This window comes from Sabethes cyaneus, chromosome 2 (genome assembly GCF_943734655.1).
Source record: "Sabethes cyaneus chromosome 2, idSabCyanKW18_F2, whole genome shotgun sequence".
Lineage (NCBI taxonomy): Eukaryota > Metazoa > Arthropoda > Insecta > Diptera > Culicidae > Sabethes > Sabethes cyaneus.
The window spans coordinates 59,847,941-59,871,387 of record NC_071354.1 but is presented as its reverse complement, the minus strand read 5'-3'; the positions used below and the strand labels follow the sequence as shown (position 1 = coordinate 59,871,387).

Here is a 23,447-nt window from a genome sequence, read left to right as displayed (position 1 = left end):
ATTTCAAATAAATCTTCCAGTCTAACTTACTCCAAATTGAAATTCAATTTCAAATCTGATTTGATGTCCAGATTCTAGTTCAATTTAAAATAAAACTTGAAGTCCAAAGTCCAGTCCTAAAAGAAGCCTAATTTAACGCCCTATATCAAGTCTAATTGCAACATCAATTTATAACACATTTCTTAGTCTAAATTCTGGTTTAATTTCAACTTTGTTTATAAATCCAATTTTATCCGAAAGTTTGGGCTTTTCAACCTAATCGGCTGGTGATAAGTAATAATAGCTTCGCCATCCAAGGATTTCTTGGTTTTCCAGGCCAAAACATTCTTCTGAAAGGTCAATTGACCCTACTTCTGTTTATGTTTGAGCACGCTAGTGCCTCTGCTATCTGTCTTCCTATCAGATAGTGAATCTATTTTGCTGACTTCCCAGCAAACAATTTGATTTTTTTTATCTTGGTTGCGACGGTTCACAGTTGCGAGATACGAAATCATGTGGTATACTATTAATAAATAACTAAATGTTACATTACAATCATCTATACTACTTTAAAATTCACAGCCATAAGTTGTATATGAGCCAATACGACCCAATGTGGACTTTCTATTACAATCTTGTGGTAATGTGGTAGGTACTATTTTTGCACCCTATTGGCATCTCGCGTAAGTATTCCTGGGTTCAAAATTTGACAGCGAACCCAAATCACGCTGTTGGCTATCGAGTGAAACGTACCGATGAAAAATGTTATTTCATTTGTGCACACACTGAGATGTTGGCGATAAAAACATGGTTGCCTGTCAATAGGGTATGTTTTTGCCTCAGAAATCACAGCAGCAAGCATCAAACCAGCGTTCTCCTCCTTGCTATTATTTCTTTCCATGCGAAAACCTTCACAAAGAGAGATAGAATCAAGCAATTTCTGTTATCACTATTAGATCATCACATATCGTTTGAAGTTCAACTTCTGTTCTGTATCTATGGTTTATCTCTTCCTGAAAGTGAGTTAAATTTTACTCCTTTTGCTATCACCTTCCACGAGTGTGTAAGCCGTAACGCCAAGTTCAGGGATGCCAGATAAGTAGATTATTAAAATCTCTATGCATAGATTTTGATGAATTATTGTAGATAATCTGCACTCTCTTGGGTTTTAAATTTTTTACTGTACGCAAACGACCTTCAAGTGTGACTGTATTTTTGTAAAAATATTTGTCAAGCGGGGACGGCAAGAACTTATCGGCTTTTAAGCTCCCGGGCGGTGCGGGTATTGGATTTCGAGCAGTTGCATAGTTTAAAATAAAATATATGGCATCTTTGGTGTCAGTTCAGTGTGGTTTACACCGTGTAACGGAGGAGATGCCCGTACTGTAAATAAAAGTCTTAGGTAAAAACAAAACTGATACCGTTTGTGCAGTTCATTCGATAGCAGTATAAAATAAATATACTTGATAAAAAAATTTGGCTCTGGTGTATACGTGTTGTGCTGTGCAAGCGACGATGTAGAATACGTCGCATATCCGAGTTTTGTTTGGTTCTGTATTGATCGGAATTTAGCATACTAGGTCAATAAAAAAGGTTTTGCATCCCAATCAGGTACTTTCATAATTTTTGTAAATAATAACTATTTACCCAACACAAATCATGCTACTTCGTGCTACATGTTATTTTTTTACATTTTAATAGAAACAATGCAAATAATTCAATTTCCTATTTCTCTTGTTTACTTTTTGGTGTACAATTTAGAGCTTCACAATTTTCGGTAACGATACCCAATACTGTGAACTCTGGCTGTAAAATATCAGCCTTTTCCTGTAGTCTGTGATCGGTGGCAATGAATCACTTCATTTTATGTCAAACTATTAATATAGTTAATGCGCAAAACCATTATCACAGCGGCCGTCGCCTAACATATTTTTCAGAAAATGCATTTATTCACAACAGAATTATCTATATAGGTTTCTTGAACCTTAACAAAATTATCTATATCGATTTTCCTGAGAAATAACCATGTTAAACAAACACCCTGCACAATGAATAACATTGATAATCACAACATAAAACCTAATTAGAGCAATAATGCCACCAGAAAGCACCCTTTTTTAGCATTTACAATAATTATAATTATTAATCTGTTTTACCTACTGATTAGCTTCTCGTTCTAATGTGTAATATGTTGTACCTTGTACTTCTGTGCCATATGTTTTGTATGCTTATATACTGTGCCAATGTTTTGTTTGCGCACACAAAACTGAAGCCAGAAGCTATTTTATGCCGCCGGTTTGGGTGTGCGAAAATGAGAAAACGAAATACCTTTCGAATCAACTATGGGTTGGGAACCTACCGACAAACGAAGTCTTGGTCGTGAGCAGAAGTTATGTGGTGTAATAAGATGATATATTTTTAAGCTAAACTTGATGATAGTATTTTTTAGCTAAAAAGATTACTGTTTGGCTAAAACTTGTTCTACTCAAATTTACGAGAAAGGTAATAAAGATATCTGAAAACTTGCTGAAAACATATTGTACCAGAATCACAGTAAATTTAAATAAATTAAAATAAAATAAGTATTCTCAGTAAAATGGCACGGTTTATTATGGTTTTCTTTTCAGTGCAGAATTTTTTTCCTTGTCAAGGTCAACTCACTCTTAAAATGCTGACAGAAACCGATCAGAAGAACGACGAACAAGTGCAAAAACATAAGGGTATTCCAATGCCTATACAACAGAACATTCACTTCAAAAGCACAACCGAATACACCGACAGCCTTATGGCGAGCAATTATAATAAGCTCCAAATGCAACTCAACACTCGCTATATATCACAAGTAAGTGAAAGTGTTTAATGTGACAAGATATTACAAATAAAAATGGTTCATCTTACAGATTTGCTGCCCTCGCAGGATTCGCGTTTCACTGCCGCATGTTCGGATGCGACCGTATTTCGTGCCGCAGCGCTCACGGACTAAAAGCGAAAACTCCGACACATCGAGCCTGATGAATTTGGAAACCATTCCTGCCACCGACGCCGTCCGGCCTAGCCTAAACTGCAGCCTCATGATGGAGACCTGTGATCCATCATTTTCGCAGATGGACACTTCAAATCAACAGCACCAACAACAGATGGCAAGCATGCCGGAAAAGCGCAATACTTTGGTGAAATCAAAATCGTTAGAAAATTTGGCACAGGCTGCAAGGTCGGTGGACGGGTCACAGCCTTCGCATGAAATGGAATTCGTGTCTAGTCGTATCCAAAAATTGAAGGTGCAAGAATAGTGTGCATCGAACACTAAATGTCTATTATACATACACACAGAACAGTTCGACAACTCGCATTGTCGATTTTACAATACGTGATTTTAACACGATAAATGACCGACACTGATAGCGTTAAGCTTGTGTGGAATTTATGCTTTTAAGCATAAGGATTTTTACTATTGTATAACAATAAGTCAAAATAATGCAGTTTAGTAGCATTTTTACACTAGCGAAAAAGTAAATATTTGTACACGGGACATAGACAAATATTGCCACTAGTTACCTTGCTTAGCGCAGTTTGAAACTAGTTTTTAATTTTAGCGGTGGCAGATCTTCAGTTCCGAAGCAGGCACGGACAGTTTAATTTCTGTAGTGAGTAAATTATTTAAATAAATAAATGTTTTATAGAGAGGAAACGCAAATTATTCAAATAATTGTTTCTGCTGAAATTAATAAACTGCGTACTCTGCCGTTTGTGCTAGTATACACTCAAAATAATTTTCCGTCGAAATTACAGGACAAGTTATGTGAATATTTTCCATCTAGCTTTTCCTATACTATTTACGTGAATTTCAGATAGTTCGCACGCATACTAATGAGTTAACGTGAAAATCAGGTGGATGTTATTATTTTTTCCAATAACAATCAGCTGAAAATCACGTAACTCCCTGTAGAGAAATCTACGCGATTTTTCACGTGGAAAGGACGTGTGGATTATTTTGAGTATACATTACTCTTCAAGCCTCAGCCGTCAAATAAGTTTAGGATGCAGATTGTATATGTACGGATAGATATATAGTAGGATTATCAACCTATTGCGGATTTCATTAGCAGCTGTGCATAGTTTAGATACTTACAACAAAATCAAATGAAAGTGTCCACTGCTGATGGGGTCCAAATTAAGTTGGTTACCCTACTTAAAAAGGACAGAGTGTCTTCTGAGAAACTATTTACTTTCTCGTTTGGCCTTTTCTTGATTTCAGAAACGTATTTTAGCGATTCTAGTAATCAACAGTATTTTCTATCTCCTTCGGGTTCTGTTGATGATGTCCTAATGCTTTTCGTTACTGACGACATACCAATCCATGACCTTTGTTCCGATGCCAAATCCGGCCAAAACAACGCGGAACAATCGTGTTGCTTCAACCGGCCAAACTTGATATTTTTAGAACTTCGGTAGTTTCATATACTTAAAAATGTTTGCCATCTTTTGTTTTCCTGTTGCCGTATAGAATTCTTACCAATGAAACTGTTTACAGTATACCTTAACATAGGGTTTGGCGTCCATCACCAGGTAACCGAACTTCATCAGTGTGGTGATTTTGCGAATAGCCGGACATTTTCTTAATTGCGACCTGCGATTTAATAAAACACGTCATTACACGGCACAATCAATCACAAGAGTTCGTCTTCCTTCTCTCCATTTCCGTACCGCTCTCTCGGTGCGGAGCGTATGCGACCCTATCGCTGCTGCTTCTCACTTTTCACAAAACAGAATATTTTCTCTGTTCACCCCGCTCGATCCCTACAATCATCCCTACATAACTCTGGTTGTTTGTAACATTTATTTAGTCTGATTGGAGTAAACTGTAGCTTAGCAGCATTTTTGACATTTCCCTAATACATCGCACGCTGTCTTTCCGTACATTCCTTCAGTTTTACCGTGAACGCGCGGAAAGAAAACGTGCGATGTATTAGGGAAATGTCAAAAATGCTGTTCAAATATTACGAACACGTCCGCCATTATGACTCGTTAAAAGCTGGATAAGATACTCTCCCGTATTCTGTTCAACAGATTGAGACCGTTATCAGAATCCTTTTTCGGTGTTTACCAATGTGGTTTTCGAGAAGGATTATCGACTACGGATCAAATGTTCACCTTGCGTCAAATCCTTGACAAATTTCCGGAATACAACTTGCGGACTCACCATCTGTTTGTGAATTTTAAGGCAGCGTACGATTCGGTGAAAAAAAATGAATTATGGCAGATAATGCTCGAACACGGCTTTCCGACCAAGCTAATAAAACTGTGTCGTACAACGCTAGACAAATCAGAATTAGGCTTATTAGCTAGGAATAGCTGGAGAAATATCAGATGCAATCGTGACATTAGACGGATTGAAACAAGGCGATGTACTCTCTAACCTACTATTTAATATAGCACTTGAAAAGGCGGAATGAAGCATCATTACTAAATCGCATATGCTCCTAGGCTTTGCAGATGACATCGACATTGTTCGTGTTGATCGTACAGCTGTTGTGCAGTCTTTTGTGCCTTTCAAAAGAGAATCTGCGAGAATATGACTGATCATAAACACTGCCAAATCGAAGTACATGGTTGTTGACAGAGAGCGTGGAAGTTTGAATGATGTTGGATCTGAGTTGGAAATAGATGGGGAACGGTACGAGGTTGTCGACGAATTCACATATCTGGGAACTCTAATAACATGCGACAATGACGTCGTTAGAGATATGAAGAGACGTATTGCTGCTGCAAATAGGGCTTTCTACGCACTCCATAGCCAGTTAAAGTCACAAAGGTTGTGGACGCGTACAAAATTAGCAATGTAGGCACAAAACATTAATATTGCCGGTGGCCCTCTACGGTCATGAGCCATGGACGTTGAGAGAAGCAGATCGGCGTATAATTGGTGTATTTGAACGAAAAATTTTGCGGTCAATACTTGGCTCAATACATTCGGCCAGGATCCGCTAATATGGATTGTCGATCATTAAAGTATTTAAATTAAATTTAAAAACCCAGATAAATTTTTCTAGGAGGAGCTAAATCTCTCCTAGAGCGGGCTTAACCATCACCCAGCAGGAGCGGCTGAAAGTGCTGGTGAAAAATATCATTCCGTCGAAGCACAACGTCGCGTCGTGGTCATTATGGGTGTCGAAATCTTCTTGACGCTGGACAGCAACAGCTGGCAAAGGACCGGGTGCTTGACGTCTCCCATCAACGAGGTAAGCGATGCTGTTAAATATGTTTCTCACACCAAGTTCCCGAAGAAGGTCCTTCTGTGGCTGACGATCAGCAAAAAGGGAACGTCCAAGCCGCTGTTCTCACGCGAAGAAACATTTAGTTTTTTGCCGAATATAGCCTCTGCCAATTATGCCAAAAGATCACTGAAGGAGATAAACCGACTGAAGATAAATATTGTACCAAAGACCGCTATCAGTTCCAAGCTGCGACTGATAGAAAATTTTCAGACGAACCGAACCTCAAACGAAAGACCTACGCCAATAATTTCGTAGCCAAACGGAAAAGCAGCTGAATAATAAATAATAAAGCTGAATAATACGTCGACATTAATTTTCCGCATATGAAACACTTGTAACACAAACTGTAATCTACATTACTGCGGAATTTCTGTGCAACACAAAAGCATCGTTTACGTAGAGCTATGCAACATTCACGTTACTGAAGCCCGTTATAATTATATTCGGATGCAAGAAAAGTCCTTGATTTCCAAGATTAATATAATCACACAAACTTTTGACCAATTAGAATAAAACTAGAAATTTTTCTGCGTCAAAATATTATCGTCAAAATGTTCATTATGGGATATTGCCCACATTTCGATGAGTCATTTACTCACCGTAACTCACTAATTTACTGGATGGAATGCTTTAAACAGCTGTGTATACAATACGTAGTTTACATTATTGCTATGAAAAACCCACACCGTCGTTTGATATTTATTTGGCTGATACATGAATGTTGATGAATACAATCGATGTATTGCCATCAACAACAGATACGCTTAAAATTTAAAAAATGATAGAATTTTAATGCGTTCCTACTACACCTGAAATATTCACAATTATTCAAAAAAACCCACGTATTGTCTACGTTTGTTAGTTTTTTCTATGAATATACTTTTAATTCTAAATTCAACGTTACATTTGTTCCATTGTATTTTTCGGGCGATTAAGCTAAGCTAATATATACCTGATTGAACATTTATTTGTTTTTTTCTAAAGCTTGCGGAATAGCAAATTATAAATCAATTACCAACCGCCTCCACAAACCTGCAGTACGCGAGTGGAGGAATAGCACAGCTACACGTGTATGTTCCTTCTAGTGTGGTAATTGGTTCCAGGGAATCTCCTACATGCATTATAATTTCTCCATACTTGCACTGAAGGCTGGAATCACTCGAAGCAATGGCACTTTTTACCAACTTATCGGTAGCAGCAGCTGAAATTCGTTCCCCAATGCTAAACATGTGTAAACAAATGCAACAAACAGAAACTACTTACGCAATCTCCAGTCCCAAGGACAACAGGAGCCGTCTTTGTACACGGGAATGGCGCCACCATCTGTTTTCCCGAGAACTTCAAAGGTACATCTATCTTCGATGCAGTGTTCATAATTGGAAAGATTTTCCTCATCAAAGCCTGCAGCACATATGCAATTCCGGCAAGGATTACCGGGTATTGCGAGTCGCTCACCTTCGTAGTAGGATTGGCCTGAAACATTACACTGTACCAAGGTCTTACGATCATCACCGCAAACATCCCCCGACGAACAACATTGTCCAAGCTTGTACTGTCGAACGCACAGCTCGCTACGAGGTTTAAGAAAATCTGCGCAATCTTCATGAGTGTGGATGAAGTGAGCTTTTGAAGTTCCATCGCTTAATACCAAAAATATTTTTACTTACAATGCGAGCGAAAATTCAAATTTTAATTTCCTACTCACCTAACGCAGTTTACATTAGCAATGCATGCGGACGCAGTTTCCGAGTGTGGAACCTTTTCATTTGGAGCAAAGACCTTGCCAAACAGATAGCAAGCATCGGATTTGCGATTCGTCAAGTTCGGACAGTCGTAGCTAACGGGACAACCTTGGGCGTTCGTTTCGCTGCTGGGAGTACATCCCATCGTAGAATAGTGTTTTGTCGGCTGGCCACATCCTGACAAGGCGGATGCTTAAACAAGTGAACAGATTTTATTTTGAATAATTATTTTTTCATGGAAAATTAATGGATTTTCAAAACAGTTTATCACATTTTGGCTTCAAATTCTTGTTTCAGATACTTACCCGAGCTAGTAGCTACGAGAAGTAGTACAAACGTTCTGCTCATCTTCCGGTAAACAACTGAACAGCTTCTTGTTACAGAACAGGTGCTTTATTGGCAAGCCAGAAGCTCCAAAAGAATGCACATCTTTATACTCAGTACTTATGAAACCGACGCATTCATGTGAATCGTGTCTACAAAGGGACTTTCCTGTGAATCATTCACAAAATCTAATTATTTTTGCAAACTTCTCACCAAAAACATACTTGAAAGGAAATTGTGAAAAGATTTGCATCAGCTTATTTTTTACGGAAATATTTGTAATGTATTACAAATAAATTTATTGAAAATAGAAAAGCTCTACATATTAGTCATAATATTATATTTGCAATATAGGGTAAGGAACGAGTTAAGCAGTGTCACCTATTTTAATCAGTTGAACATAAATAAGCCGAAAATGCACTTTTTTATTCATATTTTCAAAATCTTTTGATAGGATCATCTTCACAAATCACTTAACCATAAATTTGATTCACACAAACACAATTTACTGGGTTTCCGACAAGAAATATGATGAATTAAAAATTGTCGTCCAAAAACGTACATTTTTCAGCTGCTGAAGGCACCTCGCTACTAACGAATCCATCACATTTTTCAGCACTGATTAAAACCACTCTAAAAGTCAAGCACTCAATTGTCACATACATATTATTCACTGTCTTTTTTTCTATTATCTAAGGCTTTGTCACTAGCCGAAAGTTTTATTATTTTCTAACAAAACTGAAAACAAATTCTGAATTGACGGAACCTGTTCACCAGTACCAGCAGCTGCAGCATAACTGATGAAACCAAGTGTGTTGCCAAGACACTGTTTCAGTTCTGGAAATAAGAATTATAGGTTTGAAATTAACTGAAACCTCCAATGGTGAAAACGTGGTTCGATACTTTCAAGAGAAATGTATGTTCATAATTAATTTTTCTTTATTAAAAACAACAGAAAAGACAGCTTTTTCAATAATTTTCGAAGATTTTCTCAGTGATTTAATGAAGCAACGATGTGTTTCAATGTGATTTGCTTTGACAACACTGTTCTGAGTCGGGCCGTGCGTACTGCTATGTTTACCTCTTTTGTTCTCCCACCATCCTTATGAACAGCGAGTGAGACGTCAAACTCGCAGTTTCCCATAAGAACACTAGAGAATAAAAGAGACGACGAATACCGTTTGCCGAACGGTGCGGTGAGTGTATGCCCCGATAAACAATTTAGACAGATGGCATTTTGCGCATCTATGCCGATACGCTGTGCCGATTACGCATCAGTTGCCGATTAGTAGGTCGCGGATAGGAACGCGAACTTACTGAATAGGGGAAAAAGTTCGAGGGATTTTTTATGGGGACGTAAAAAAATTCAGATTTCAGGATTGCTTAAAAAAGCACCTTGCGGGTGAAAATATGTTCGGTCTGATCAAAATTAGTTCCACCGCTCCAATTTTTAAAGCGAAAAATCAAAAGTTTAGCTCATTAATAGTGTCTTCCAATGGTAACAGCTTGAAGAACTAAAGATAGCAAGAAGGTTGGTATGCTGATATCCCCCACTTAGTCAACCCATCGCTTGTAATAAGGTAAAACAATCAGTGACTCGCTTAGACTGCTTAAAACTGGTTCTTTACCCTAAATTTCTCATTTTTTCCTAAAACTGTCTTCAGAGCGCATTTAAAAGGTTAAAAGATTCTATTGATTAGAAGCTAGAAAAAATATTGGATATGACGTTTAAACAACAGGTATTTCAGCAAATTCACTTATTTAGCACCGGATACTACCTGTGGTACTGGTATTCCACACTTGTTAGCTTAAGTGCTGCCGTTTTGTTCCTTGGGATGGTACTAATTTTGTATCATGTTGTACTTCTTGTGGGAATATTTCAAGCATAGTGATCATTAGATTAAGAATAAAACACACTTCTGAGTGTTACATTACCTACTTCTCTTCCAATCCCAGAACAAAGAAACTTGAAACATTGTTCTTCTAGGCAACCAATCGCATGATTAATCAGGTTTAGCAAATACATTTCTATCGCCGGCTTATTGAATACTATTCGATAAGCTACGAAATAATACTTACATACGTAGATGATGAAAGTTTGTTAACTAATATGATAACGTATGAACGAGTATCCCCCGGAGAACCATTTTCTTTATGGAATATTTCAGTAGAATACTATTAAATAATAAATACTATTCAAGTTTTAGTGAAATCATAATGTATTTCAAGCGAAAACCAACAACGTAGCAAAAATTTAATGTGAAATGTCCATGTGGTATCAAAAACGCAAATTATTACCTTGTTAATCTAACTATTTTTTCTTTATACTTCGTTATACTTTTATACTTCTTTTTCGTTATTCTTCTTTTCATTATACTTCTTTTGTGGGAAAATATGCATCATTGCTGACTTTCTTCTCAATTCCCGGAACGAAGAGGTTCATATGGTGCACTTATTAATTAATCAATCGCTTTGGGCAAACACATCTTTATCACCGGCTTTTGAAATAATATTTGACAAGTCAGAAGACCCACCCAGTTAAATAGCGGGAATAGCAGCTACTTGGAACAGTGTAAAATAGATTATCGACACCTCGAGACGTGTCTATAATAGCTTATTACTAATATTTTAACGCTGAATTGGTTTCTGGTTTATTCGAAATGAAAGAATTTCTTGTTGGCCTTGCCTTGATCGCCGTTGTTGGTGAGTTTGTTTCATAATCAAAATGAATAATTTTTTTGTTCAAATATCGTGCTTCTTATTTCATTATAGCATCCGAATGCAAAATCCCAATCAAACACTACAAAACTATGGCTTGCACGGCCGTAACGGATAGCAAATCTGATTGTCCAACAAGGTTAACAAGTTTATTGCATTTATGTGTTTTATTTGCTTTAATGTTTATATTTAAAGGTACGAGTGTCCTAGTATAACCAAACACGACAACTCAAAATGTTATTTCAATGGAAGAACTTATGAACTGAGTGAGTCGATTCCAAACGCGTTAGTGAATCCCTTCTGCTCAGCGCAATGCTACTGTCGAAGGTGAGTTAACCCTATCCTATTACAAAACAATTTTTTGTGTTCGTAGTAATTTGATTGGGCTGAGATCATTTATTGACATCGTAAACTGCGAAAGTGTATTCTAAGAGAAAAGGAATTTTAGTACAGACTGTAGAATCCAATTCTTGAACCTCTTTTTGCTGGAATATGATACCTCAGCACACAAAAAAACTAGATAAACTAATATATACTTCTTTTATAGTGCATCACCATTTGCCCAATTTCGCTGTTCGAATATTGATTGCGCCGACACTTACCAAAAAATTGGGGATGACTGTATTCGCACGTACAAACCGAATAGTTGTTGTTCAACGGGCAAAGTTTGTGGCGAGGAAAGGAAGAAGTTGGCCACATGTGTGGTGAAGGGCGCCAAGTACCTAGCTGGTGAGCGCATGCACCCGACCTCAAATAAGTGCTTCACCTGCATCTGCCACGCAGGTTTCAGCGAGGCAAACATAGCAGTGGATCCAAATTGTTACGAATCATCCTGCGGGTTTGAATTGTCCTCTTCCTCCAAGCAGGCATACAGTGGGGCCGCTCCGGTATATTTCGAAGATGGATGCTGTCCATGGGAATGGAGAATGCGTTAGTATACAAATCACTTGTTGTGTGTATGCCAGAGATCAAGTTGTGTTTTTTCTTCACTTTCAGCTAAGGAATCGGATAAATTGGTTGAACAATCCGGAAAGAAAGTCTCCAGTCATCCAGCACTGCAGTGCAAATACGGTAAACTAACTATGAATATTGGCGACATGTTGATACCAGAAGTGACTAATGGATTTACCTACACTTGTACCTGTGCGATTCCACCGATGGTCCAATGCGCCAGATCAAAGAATACTGCCGTCTGAATCGATTGTAAACAGTATTGTAATAAATCAAGACTAATTTTGAAACTTTGTTTGCTTATCATGTTGTTGCGCATACATTTACTAACTTTACAATAAAATACCGAGATATTTCACTTTGCCTTTGAAACATATGCCACTTTGTACCACCGGCAAAGTAAAATTTCTGCCCTGGCAATTGCTTTATGCTTACTTATTACTTAACCTAGTACGATATTCCTTAGAATTTGATCTGCATAATAATGTTCCGCAAACTAACTTGGCCCATTTACGACTGTCCCACACTTTCTAGGAATCCCTTTACACATGTAAACTGCGCTACCTGTGGCTTCTTATCGATTCGTTGAATTATTGAGCCACTGCTTACGCGGTAGAGTCTACTGCGATAAGCTTGGGTACTTATATATCTTCGCAATTTACTAATAGTTCTGGAGTTCCATAAGGAAGTAACATGGGACCATTATTATTCATGCTGTTTTTTTATCGAAGTTGCTCTGCTACTGACAGTATATGTTGATGATCTAAAATTGTACCTGACCACTGACCAGTTCGAGCTGTTGAACGCTACATTTCATATTTGACAAAATCGCAAGTTTAGGGCTTAATCAAATCAATCACGTCAAAAACAAACAAAACTGTTATCTAGACTTTCTGTTGACAAACACTAGCGAAGATTTCTGTGTATGCGAATCACTTGCGCCTCTATGGAGAAATGAAACATTCCACACGGCAATCGAATATTCTGTATTTCTACATGGTAATGAGAGGCCGTTTGATTGTGAGTATGAGGAATTTTTTGACTATCAAGTAGCTAATTATGGTAGCATTAGAGATAAATTAAACGTTATTGATTGGAAAAATATTTTACTGAACGTCGAAAACGTCGAAAGTGCCACCAAAACATTCTACAACCTATTGTTTAAAATAATTATGGAAGAAGTACCAGTTAAAAAACGCAGACGCCAAGTTTTCACCAAAGATCCAGTATGGTTCAACAGGCAAATTAAAAACTTAAAAAATCGTAAGCAAAAGGCACACAAAATTTTCAAAGATCACGAAACTGCAGATAATTTGGAAAATTATTTAAATATATGCAATCAGCTTAATCTGGCTATAAATACCGCATTTAAGGAGTACAATGTTAAGACGGAATATGAAATTAAATCTTGCCCAAAAAATTTCTACAATTATGTGAGGACTAAATTAAAATCAGATAATTTCCCATCAAAAATGTGCCTTGACAGTAATGAGTGTACTGATTCAGCAGGTATATGCAACTTATTCGCTAACTTTTTTCAGGAAGTTTACATAACGTACCCAGAGGCAGAACGTGATCTTGAATACTTTGATTACTTTCCTGAATTTCTTAATGACATCAGCGTTAATCAAATCAATATGAACGATATCTCAAATGCATTAAATCATTTAGATATAGCGAAAGGATCAGGACCCGATGGAATTCCTCCAGTTTTTTTGAAAACTTTAGCTACAGAACTAACTGCTCCATTATATTGGCTTTTCAATATGTCATTGGAGTCCGGAGTTTTTCCACTAGTATGGAAAAAATCTTTTCTGGTGCCAATTTTCAAGACTGGTAAAAAAGCGGACATCCGCAACTATCGTGGTATAGCACTTATATCTTGCATCCCGAAACTTTTTGAGGCAATAGTAAATGTTAAAATGTTTGACCAAATTAAAAATAGAATAACACCTGCGCAGCATGGTTTTTATAAAGGCCGCTCGGCTACTACAAATCTACTCGAATTCATTAGTTATTCTCTAGATGCAATGGATAACGGTAACCACGTTGAAGCCTTGTACACTGATTTTAGTAAAGCATTTGATCGCGTTGACATACCTTTGCTTCTTTATAAATTGCAAAAGACGGGAATCCAACCCAAACTCCTCAAGTGGCTTGAATCATATTTGACCAACCGAGAACTAATTGTAAGGTTCAGAGGAAAACAATCAAACCCTATTAATGCCAAGTCAGGTGTCCCTCAAGGCTCTCATTTAGGACCTCTACTCTTTATTTTGTTTGTTAACGACTTATCCTTCATCCTTAAGAAGCTCAAAGTATTGATTTACGCCGATGACATGAAACTTTTTATAGAAATAAAAAATGCTGAAGATATGAAAACTTTTAAAAATGAGATATTGCTATTCCACACATGGTGTAACAAAAGTTTACTGCAACTAAATGTCCAAAAATGTAATCTAATCTCTTTTAGTAGAAAACGTAACCAACCTGATGTGTCAATTTCCTTAGGTGACCAGAATGTGAAAAAGTGCGATAGAGTTAGAGATTTAGGGGTTATCCTTGACTCAAAGCTTACGTTCATTGATCATTATAATACAATTATAAACAGAGCTAATAACATGTTGGGCTTTATTAAACGTTTTTGTTATAACTTTCAGGACCCATACACTATTAAAACATTATACGTTACATATGTTAGATCAATATTAGAATATTGCAGTATAGTATGGTCTCCATTTACAATCACACATGAACAAAGAATAGAGTCAGTACAAAAACAATTTTTATTATATGCACTGCGTAGAATAGGTTGGACTCAATTCCCGTTACCGTCTTATAAAGATAGATGCATGCTTATTGATATTCAAACATTAAAGGAACGGCGAGAATTTGCAATGGCATCTTTTATTAATAATATCGTCTTGCATAAAATCGATTCAACTGAAATCTTATCAAAATTAAACTTTTATGTGCCAACAAGACATTTGAGACAACGACAAATATTTGCAATTAACAATTATAGAACGAACTATGCAAAATTTGGACCTATTAATCAAATGATGGCAGTTTACAATATACATTGCAACAATATTGACTTCACAATGTCCAAAATAAAACTTAAGCAATACTTTGGTAGTTTACTCCGCAGTAATAATTCCTAACATTAATTTAATAAGCTAGATTGTAAGATAATATTAAGTGTTTCTCAAAATGGCCTACAATATTGATTGGCGACAATAAATAAATAAATAAATATCACCGTCGTTCGCAATCCTCGCTCGATAATTTTGAATATCATACCGACGACTAAAACTAAAGAGAGTCAGGTAAGTGATCTCGGTGTTTTTCTGGGCTCTAAGCTCACATTTCACCTACAGCATGCTTGATACCGAAGGTCACACGTTAGCTTAGCTTCATCGCCACAATTGCCCGATTTTAAAGACCCAAAAAAAGCCAAGCCATGGGTTTATACCGTCTTTAGACATTACTCTTCTTTATCGACAGACTTCGCAGCCGGCTGTTAGAGTACAGGAAGATTACGGGGTCAGTGCATCAATCCTACTGACTCTAACTAGCAAGCACCGCCTAGCCGAGATGCGAACATACGACGACTGGCTTGTTAGACCAGCATCGTACCTCGAAGCTAGCTGGGCGGTATTTTAAAGACCCACACTGGCTGAAAGTTTTTTATTGCTCCTTGGTTCGCCCACTACTGGAAAATTGGAACTTGGTTTGGTTTAACTTCACTTTGGAATTTGTGCGCACCTAAGAACTAATTTGGCTTCCACATCAGTTCTCGTGGAATTTGCGGATTGAACGTATCCAGAAAAGATTCGTCCGATTTGCCCTGCTTGATCTCCCTTGTCGTTTGGTTACCAGAAGCACATCACCGCTTGTATCAGGACCTTCGAAATGACTGAGGAATTATTCGCACGTCGATTTCGTCAGTCACTCCTGGCCAGAACTTCCAGGCATGGGTTTTGACATCGTGTTTTGTTTGGCATTCCGGTGCGGTGCCTTTCGGATCTTGAAGACGTGAAAGCAGGCACTTTTCCTCATGTTTTAGATAAACCGAATGCAAACCTCCATCTTCTTAGCCGCATCACGAATCAAAAGTTTTGGCAAAAGGCTTAACCGATTCAACACCTCTTTCCAGCAACTGCCACGTCAGCTTTCGAGGTAACTTGGGTCTCTTTGAATTACTTTACCATCCGAGATACAATCGAATGTTGGATTTCTAGGTATTTCCTGAGCCGTTTGTAGGACGCAGTCAAATTTTGCATAATTTTTTAACGGATCTACTCATGTTTCGATAGCATTTCGATAACCACTTACCACAGCGGGGAAGAATGTCAGTCATACAAATATTCGGACATCCAGTACGTTAGATTCTATTTTGACAATATTCCACAGTTATCTTTGCAAATCATGGCAATATATGTTTTTAGGAAGAATGCACATTTGGCTTCATACTAATCACCCATAATTTGGGTTTTATTACCCTTATGATAGTATTTAAGAGCAAAATTAGTCATAAAACACGCAATAGTACAATAAAATTGACATTGTTGCTTGTGAAGTAAGAGGAAAGCGATCAGCTGTAGAGGAATAGTCCATAAGATTTGCAACTTTTGACGTAGGACTACGTCTTACGGCAAGTTTTAAGATAGGGTGTCATTCCAAAAAACCGAAAAATGCGAGCGTCACGAAAAATGATAGGTTTTGAGCGTTAATAGCTCGGCGATTTCCCGATCGATTTTCAATATTCTTACACCAATCGATCATAAAATCTTCTAAGAATTGACCCAAATGAAGAAAAGTATGGATTTTCGATGTTGAACTATTGAAAAATTGAAAATAATGAACCTATGTTTTACCAGAATTCTCGCTTCGTGATTGGTTGTTGGAAATGACGTCATCAAAGTAGAAACGCGTTTTGACGCTTCGACTTATAATTCAGTCAATTTTCAATAGAAGATATTTACACCAATTGATCGGAAAATCGATTGAAAATACAGAAAACTATTAATTTTCAATCCGCGTCATTGAAAAATTGAAATATTTTCATATTTTTGCCTTCCCTCATCAGTGCTTCCCTAGCACGGATGACAGAAATATATACGATATAAACTATGGGTTAAGCTTCCTTATGACTGTATTTAATTTACGCCCTATAGAATCCGATCGAAAATTGTTGAGCTTCAGCTGTTGCTGCTTCCCACGGATAAGGCAACGAAGAAATGCAAATTCACCAAGCGATGTGTTGGAGCTGGAGCACTCGTTTCGCTACCGTGAAGGAATATCTGGCTGCTGAAGTTCTGGAATTGGCAGGAAATATGCTGCTCGCGACAACGAAACGATCAGAATTATCGTCACTTGCACCTAGCCATCCGCAACAACGAAGAGTTTAACAAATTGCTGTACGGTGTCGCCACTGCTCAGAGAAGTGTCTTTTAAGAACGAAACATATGTTCATGAAGATTTAAGGAGTTTCCACTCACTGATTTTAATTCTATTTAATTTAGATTGATCTTATTGTTCACTTCTTATCAAATAATTTTAACTGATCACCTCACGCGCTTTTGTTCGCTTGTTGCTGCTGGTGCTGGTTAAGAAGTTGGTCGTCTCGGAAGGTACCAAAGCAGCCAACAAATATTCCAGCTCCAAGTAAATTTGTTCGGTCAAGCGTCAAAATGGATGAAACTATAGGTTTAATAAAATGAAATAGTTTTAGTAACATCTTTTGCATCTTCATATGAGAATTTGTTCGTTCTTCAAAGAACGGTTTTCGGTAATTGATGAAACCTAGGAAACTTGGAAGTTAGGGCTTTTCACTCGGTTTTCTTTAGCAACACAAATTTATCCTACAGTAGCTACAGTAATAATACGTAGCGAAATTTTTCTTTGGCAGCAAAAAGCGAACGGCTCACTGGTAACTTTGCTCTTTTGTTCAGACTGAAATTGAAATGCTCTATTTTATTTTACGTACATGATAGAATGAAGGACCATTAAAATTAGGTGTGGCCGACATAGATGCCAGAATCACAGATTTTTCACACGAATAAATTTGGGACCCACCAATTATGTCAGTTCCTGTGAGTTCTGGTTCTACCAATGTGTCTGATAACTAAAGTACTTCATAAACTTCACTAGATTTCACTAGAAAAATTAAATATTGCGGAGGAAATGATAAGGTCCCATATTTATGCGTGTGAAAAAATCTGTGAAAATGGCATCTATGGTGACCGATTCTTGTCGCTTGCTCTGGTACATAACACGTGGTAAGCCGGCAAACAGCATTATTCAAACGCTAGCTGAGCTACTGCCAACATTGTTTGCCAGGGCAAACAAAAGTCACGCTCGACTCGTGCACGTTTGCAGTGTGTGCAGTGCAGTGTGATGGAGCTGGAGCACTCGTTTCGCTGCCGTATCGGTACTCCAATTTACCGAACAGAGAATTACGTTAAGTACGTTAGTGCAAGTTTATTGCAAGCTGGAGTTATGATAATCAAACAATCGGTCCTTTCAAGGGCCACACAACGATTGAAGAGTTTATTATATTTTCTTGCCCAGTTAATACCATAATAACACAGGCAACGAGGGAAAAGTTGAATTTTTCGCTATTGCGGACGACCAACAAATGACGGAAATAAGTTTTCTGGTTACGGGCGACATTTTCTGCGACTTCCAAAGCGTCTGCAGGTTGTAAATGCTTTATCAGTGTTCTTTTCTAAGCGGCAGAAAAGTTGCGAAAAATTTTTAACTTTTTGAAAACTCGCGCGTACCGTCTACCGATTACCAGAGGAAAAGCACTATTCAACGTAGAAACATCATAAAAATTTATTTACTGTTTGGTTTAGTTACTGACTTGGTATCGTTTTAATAAAATATATTCAGTCAATTCATGGATATAACTCCAAAATCGGTTGAGGATTGAATGTATACAATGTTTCTACTTTGATAAACGTTACATATGTAGCTTGTATACATGAAGAATCGTATTATGACATACATGGATACATCCTACTATCGCTACAAAGAGACTTACGTGGCCCTACGTCACCTATGCGGTCGTGTCTTGTGCACAACCCCTCTGATTTTTGTTTTTCGAGAGTGCCCCCGAAACACACCCATACTATATTTTTCGTAAAATATTCGGAGAATTTTGAGGATGGCAATATAAAGGATACTGTCTACGCCTCTGACAATGCGAATTATCCTGATACAAAAAATATTCAGTCACAGAATAGAACAGAAAAAAATATTGACAATTTAGATATAACTGAAGCTTGAGTCATGTAATATCTGGATGTAAAAAATGGATCTATTTTCTTGTTAATGAAATAAAAATGTTAAGTACTCAAAATGAAGGTCATTTATTGCACTTTAAAGGAAGAACAGCGGAGAAATTATTCCGATTTGGTTTTGGAGAAATCTTGAACTTTTCGTCGAACACAACTCATTATATTTTAAACACTCTGTTGGCTAACTGAACGGCCATTTTGTACCACTATCTCTTCATTTCTGACACATCCCAAGTTACCTTTCCACTCTTCTTCAACTTCGGTTTGAAAATTGCTCAATAATTCTCATTGGGGGGGAATGGGGGGGGGGCTGTTGGGGGGGTTGATATCCTTTTCGAAAAAATCCACCCCGTTGTCTCTATACCACCGTAGTACTTCTCCGCTGAAGTGGCAGCTTGTCAAATCAGGTTCATTGTGAGATTTAATGTACGGAAGAATATGTTTTTAGGCACTTTTGCTTGTAGCTTTTGGAATCAAAAGTCTAGTTTGTCCCGCAAGAATTTGTGACCGCAAATACAAATACCTAGCCAAATCATAAGCTTTTCTACGAATTTATCGGCAAAAATGAATTCGAATTTGCTAGGGATATCATCTCGACTAGTGGTTTTGTAGAACTATTGTCCGGGAAGTTGCCCATAATATGTTGTCACGTACGTTTCATCGTTTGTTTTTATTCGCAGTCCCAGAACAGCGTTAAGGCTAATCCTATTGACTCCAGTTAGTGTAAATAGATGATAAGATTAGAGGAGGAAGAGTTTTGAAAAGGGAACGTACTCAAAAATGAAACGATTAAGAATTAAGTTTTTTGATAGCCACGCAATCGCATCCCCGATTTAATAAAGCCGTAGCATTGATTTTAAGCGCTTAATAAGAGTATCGCCGAAGTAAAAACGACCTGCGACGCTACTTTTTTGCTGTAATTAGAAGAGCAGCGCTTTTTTGCAGGAAGCAGTATTGTGATTTTTCCGAATGCGAGTGAAGTCGCGTCACGATACAGTCTCGTTTACCCTCGTTTAGGTTTACCCTAACTAACATGGATTTATGTATTTCGTTTGAAAAATTATTTAAAACAAACATTATCTCCACATCAATTTTGTATCATATTGCACAATGAATTTTAAATATAATACAGTGTCAGTTGATGGCACTTCTCGTGAGAATTTTAGATGTGTAGTTCTCATGAGATTAGGAATAAACGACACTTCTGAGTATTAGATTTTCTACTCTACTTGCGATTCTCAGAACAAAAAAGCTCGAAACATTGTTCTTCTAAGTAATCAGACAAATGATTAATCAGCTTAAGCAAGTCCATTTTTAACGCCAGCCTATTAAATAATACTCGAATTATATAATAATAATAATTATTATAATAATTATATACGCTGCTAATGAAAATTTGTTAACTAATATGTTAATGTTTGAACAGGTATGGTACCTGCGGTATCCCTTAGAGGACCATTGTTTTTAGAATATTTCAGTAGAAAAATTAAATACTGTTCAATTTTTAATGACGTCGACCAGGTTAATGTACTCCAAACGAAAAGCAACAACTCAGCAAATATTAAATCAAAAATGTCCATGCGGGAACACAAATTATTACCTTCTTAGTCATAGCAATTTTTTCTTTGATCATGTTTCATTTCATTCATCAGAAAACAGACCTACTATCTTTTACTTCTTTTGGGAATTTTATTTGCAAAATAATTGCAGCATTTCTTACTTTCCTTTTAATTCTCGGAATGAAGAAGTTCATAACTTTATTCTTCTAGGTAATCAGTTGCATTAAAAGTCGTGTAAGGCAAACACATCTTTATCGCTGGCTTATTGAATAATATTCGACAAGCCAGGAGGCCCAGTTAAATAGCGGGAATAGCAACAACTTGGGACAGTGTACAATAGATTAACGACGCAACGAGACGCGTCTCTAATAGCTGATTTTTATTATTTTGACCTTGGTTTGATTTCTGGTGCGCCTTATTCAAAATGAAGGAGTTTCTTGTTGGCCTAGCTTTGATTACCGTTGCAGGTGAGTTTGTTTCATGCATGATCAATGTTAATGATATGTTATTCAAATATTGCGTTTTAGTCCTAGCTTCTGCAGGACATATACTAAAATTTAAACGAAATACCGTGCTTCTTATTTCGTTATAGCATCCGAATGCAAAATTCCAACCAAACACTACAAAACTATGGCTTGCACGGCCGTAAGAGACAGCAAATCTGATTGTCCAACAAGGTTAACGAGTTTGTTGCATTTATGTGTTTCATGTCCCTAATAATGTTTATATTTAAAGGTTCGAGTGTCCCAGTATAACACAACACGATAACTCTAAGTGTTATTTTGATGGAAAGACGTATGAATTGACTGAGTTGATTCCAAACGCGCTAGTGTCGCCCTTCTGCTCAGCGCAATGCTACTGTCGAAAGTAAGTTAAGCCTATTAAGATTAACGAACGTATTCTTATTTTCGTGGTTGTTTGGTTAAGCTGGCGTCATTCGTTGACCTAGTAAACTGCAAAAATCTATTCTAAGAGAGAATGAATGAACTTACAGTCTGTAGAATCTATTTCTTTAACCTCCTAGACTTAGTCTTTGCCCAGAATATGATACCACACTATAACCTTCATCCCAGCTTACTGAAATGCCCCTCAAAAAAATATACAAACTACAAAAATTAATATGTATCTACTTCGATTCCAGTGCGGCACCATTTGCCCAGTTCCGTTGTTCACACATCGACTGCACCGACTTTCTCCAAAGATTCAATTACGACGACTGCATCCGAACGTACAAACCGAAGAGTTGTTGTTCAACGGGTAAAGTTTGTGGCGAGCAGAGGAAGAAGTTGGCGAAATGTGAGCTAAACGGAAGTGAATACCTAGCTGGCCAGCGTATGTACCCGAGCTCAAATAAGTGCTTCACCTGCATCTGCCACGAGGGTTTCAGCGAGGCAAACATAACAGTCGATCCGAACTGTTACGAATCAACCTGCGGGTTCGAGTTGTTCTACTCTAAGCAGGCCTACAGTGGAGGCATTCCAGTCTATTTTGAAGATCGATGCTGTCCATGGGAATGGAGAATGCGTTAGTATACAAATTACTTCCTGTCTGCATACCATAGATAATTTTTTGTTTCTTTCACTCTCAGCTAAGGAATCGGACAAATTAATTGAAAAATCCGGAAGGACCACCTCCGGCGATCCAGCTCTGCAGTGCAAATACGGCAAACTAACCATGAATATTGGTGACACATTGGATCCAGAGGAAGCCGAGGGATTTACCTACACGTGTACCTGTGCGATTCCCCCGCTAGCACAATGTGTTAAATCAAGGAATGCTGTAGTCAAAATCGATTGACAGCAGTACTGATTAAAATAAATCGATGTGAAACCGATTATTATCCGGTTTCGTTGACTATTTTCTGTTCAATCTCCTTCTTCTATCTCTATATCTATATAAAAGTGAGCGTGAGTTTGTATGTTCCACCATAACTCGAGAACGCCTTGACCGATCTCCACCAAATTTGGCATACATATGCCTTGATATAAAGGAATCCGCACTTGGGACGTTGATAACAGAGGGCGGGGAGGCTATAACTCCTAAATGATTGGATGGTTCTTTACCAAACTTGGCATACATGTTCCTTGATATAATGGAATCAGCACTAGTGGGTTGACAAGAAGAGGGAGGGGGCGGTTGGGGATTCATAACAGGGGGAGGCCATAACTCCGTAATGCCTGGACGGTTCTTCATCAAACTTGGCACACATGTTCCTTGACAAAAGAGAAACAGCACTGGGGGGTTAACAAAAAGGAGGGGGAGGCTCCCCAATAGGAAGGGGGAGGGTGCCTAATAGGGGGGAAACCATAACTCCGAAACGCCTTGACCGTTCTTTATCAAACTTGGCACACACGTTCCTTAACATCACGGAATCTGCACCTTGGTTGACAAAGAGAGTGGGCTAATAAGGGGGGAGACCATAGCTCCGAAACACCTTGACTGTTTTTTGACATGTTCCTTGACATAAGGGAATCGGAACTGAAGGGGTTGACAAAAAGGGGGGCAGGGTTCATAACAGGGTGAGGCTCCGAAATGTTTGCACGGTTCTCCCATAAGTGACGGTGGGACAGGAAGGGGGGAGTAACGCCCACA

General features: G+C 37.8%; 4 protein-coding genes across 5 annotated transcripts; 3 read left to right on the top strand and 1 right to left on the bottom strand.

Moving 5' to 3' along the window:
• Positions 1 to 1,384: 1,384 nt before the first annotated feature.
• On the top strand, positions 1,385 to 3,668 carry LOC128737575 (uncharacterized). Of its 2 annotated transcripts, none has more exons than XM_053832248.1 (3): positions 1,385 to 1,590; positions 2,612 to 2,821; positions 2,880 to 3,668. In XM_053832248.1, exons 2-3 carry the CDS (start codon positions 2,648 to 2,650, stop codon positions 3,267 to 3,269), a joined length of 564 nt encoding a protein of 187 aa, XP_053688223.1. In that variant the 5' UTR covers positions 1,385 to 1,590; positions 2,612 to 2,647; the 3' UTR covers positions 3,270 to 3,668. The 2 variants fall into 2 exon arrangements, with proteins under 2 accessions (XP_053688223.1, XP_053688222.1); XM_053832247.1 differs by having other exon boundaries at positions 1,388 to 1,590; positions 2,607 to 2,821.
• Positions 3,669 to 6,877: 3,209 nt separating this feature from the next.
• LOC128737671 (uncharacterized) lies at positions 6,878 to 8,448 on the bottom strand. The gene is made up of 4 exons (XM_053832362.1): positions 8,302 to 8,448; positions 7,960 to 8,188; positions 7,518 to 7,894; positions 6,878 to 7,455 (listed from the first exon to the last, which is right to left on the bottom strand). The coding sequence occupies exons 1-4, from the start codon at positions 8,342 to 8,344 to the stop codon at positions 7,262 to 7,264; spliced, it is 843 nt and encodes a 280-aa protein (XP_053688337.1). The 5' UTR covers positions 8,345 to 8,448; the 3' UTR covers positions 6,878 to 7,261.
• A 2,472-nt stretch (positions 8,449 to 10,920) lies between these two features.
• LOC128737836 (uncharacterized) lies at positions 10,921 to 12,262 on the top strand. The gene is made up of 5 exons (XM_053832572.1): positions 10,921 to 11,023; positions 11,093 to 11,177; positions 11,234 to 11,365; positions 11,586 to 11,968; positions 12,035 to 12,262. The coding sequence occupies exons 1-5, from the start codon at positions 10,981 to 10,983 to the stop codon at positions 12,232 to 12,234; spliced, it is 843 nt and encodes a 280-aa protein (XP_053688547.1). The 5' UTR covers positions 10,921 to 10,980; the 3' UTR covers positions 12,235 to 12,262.
• An 8,938-nt stretch (positions 12,263 to 21,200) lies between these two features.
• On the top strand, positions 21,201 to 22,701 carry LOC128737746 (uncharacterized). The gene is made up of 5 exons (XM_053832449.1): positions 21,201 to 21,322; positions 21,448 to 21,532; positions 21,591 to 21,722; positions 21,997 to 22,379; positions 22,444 to 22,701. The coding sequence occupies exons 1-5, from the start codon at positions 21,280 to 21,282 to the stop codon at positions 22,650 to 22,652; spliced, it is 852 nt and encodes a 283-aa protein (XP_053688424.1). The 5' UTR covers positions 21,201 to 21,279; the 3' UTR covers positions 22,653 to 22,701.
• The last annotated feature ends 746 nt before the right edge of the window (positions 22,702 to 23,447 follow it).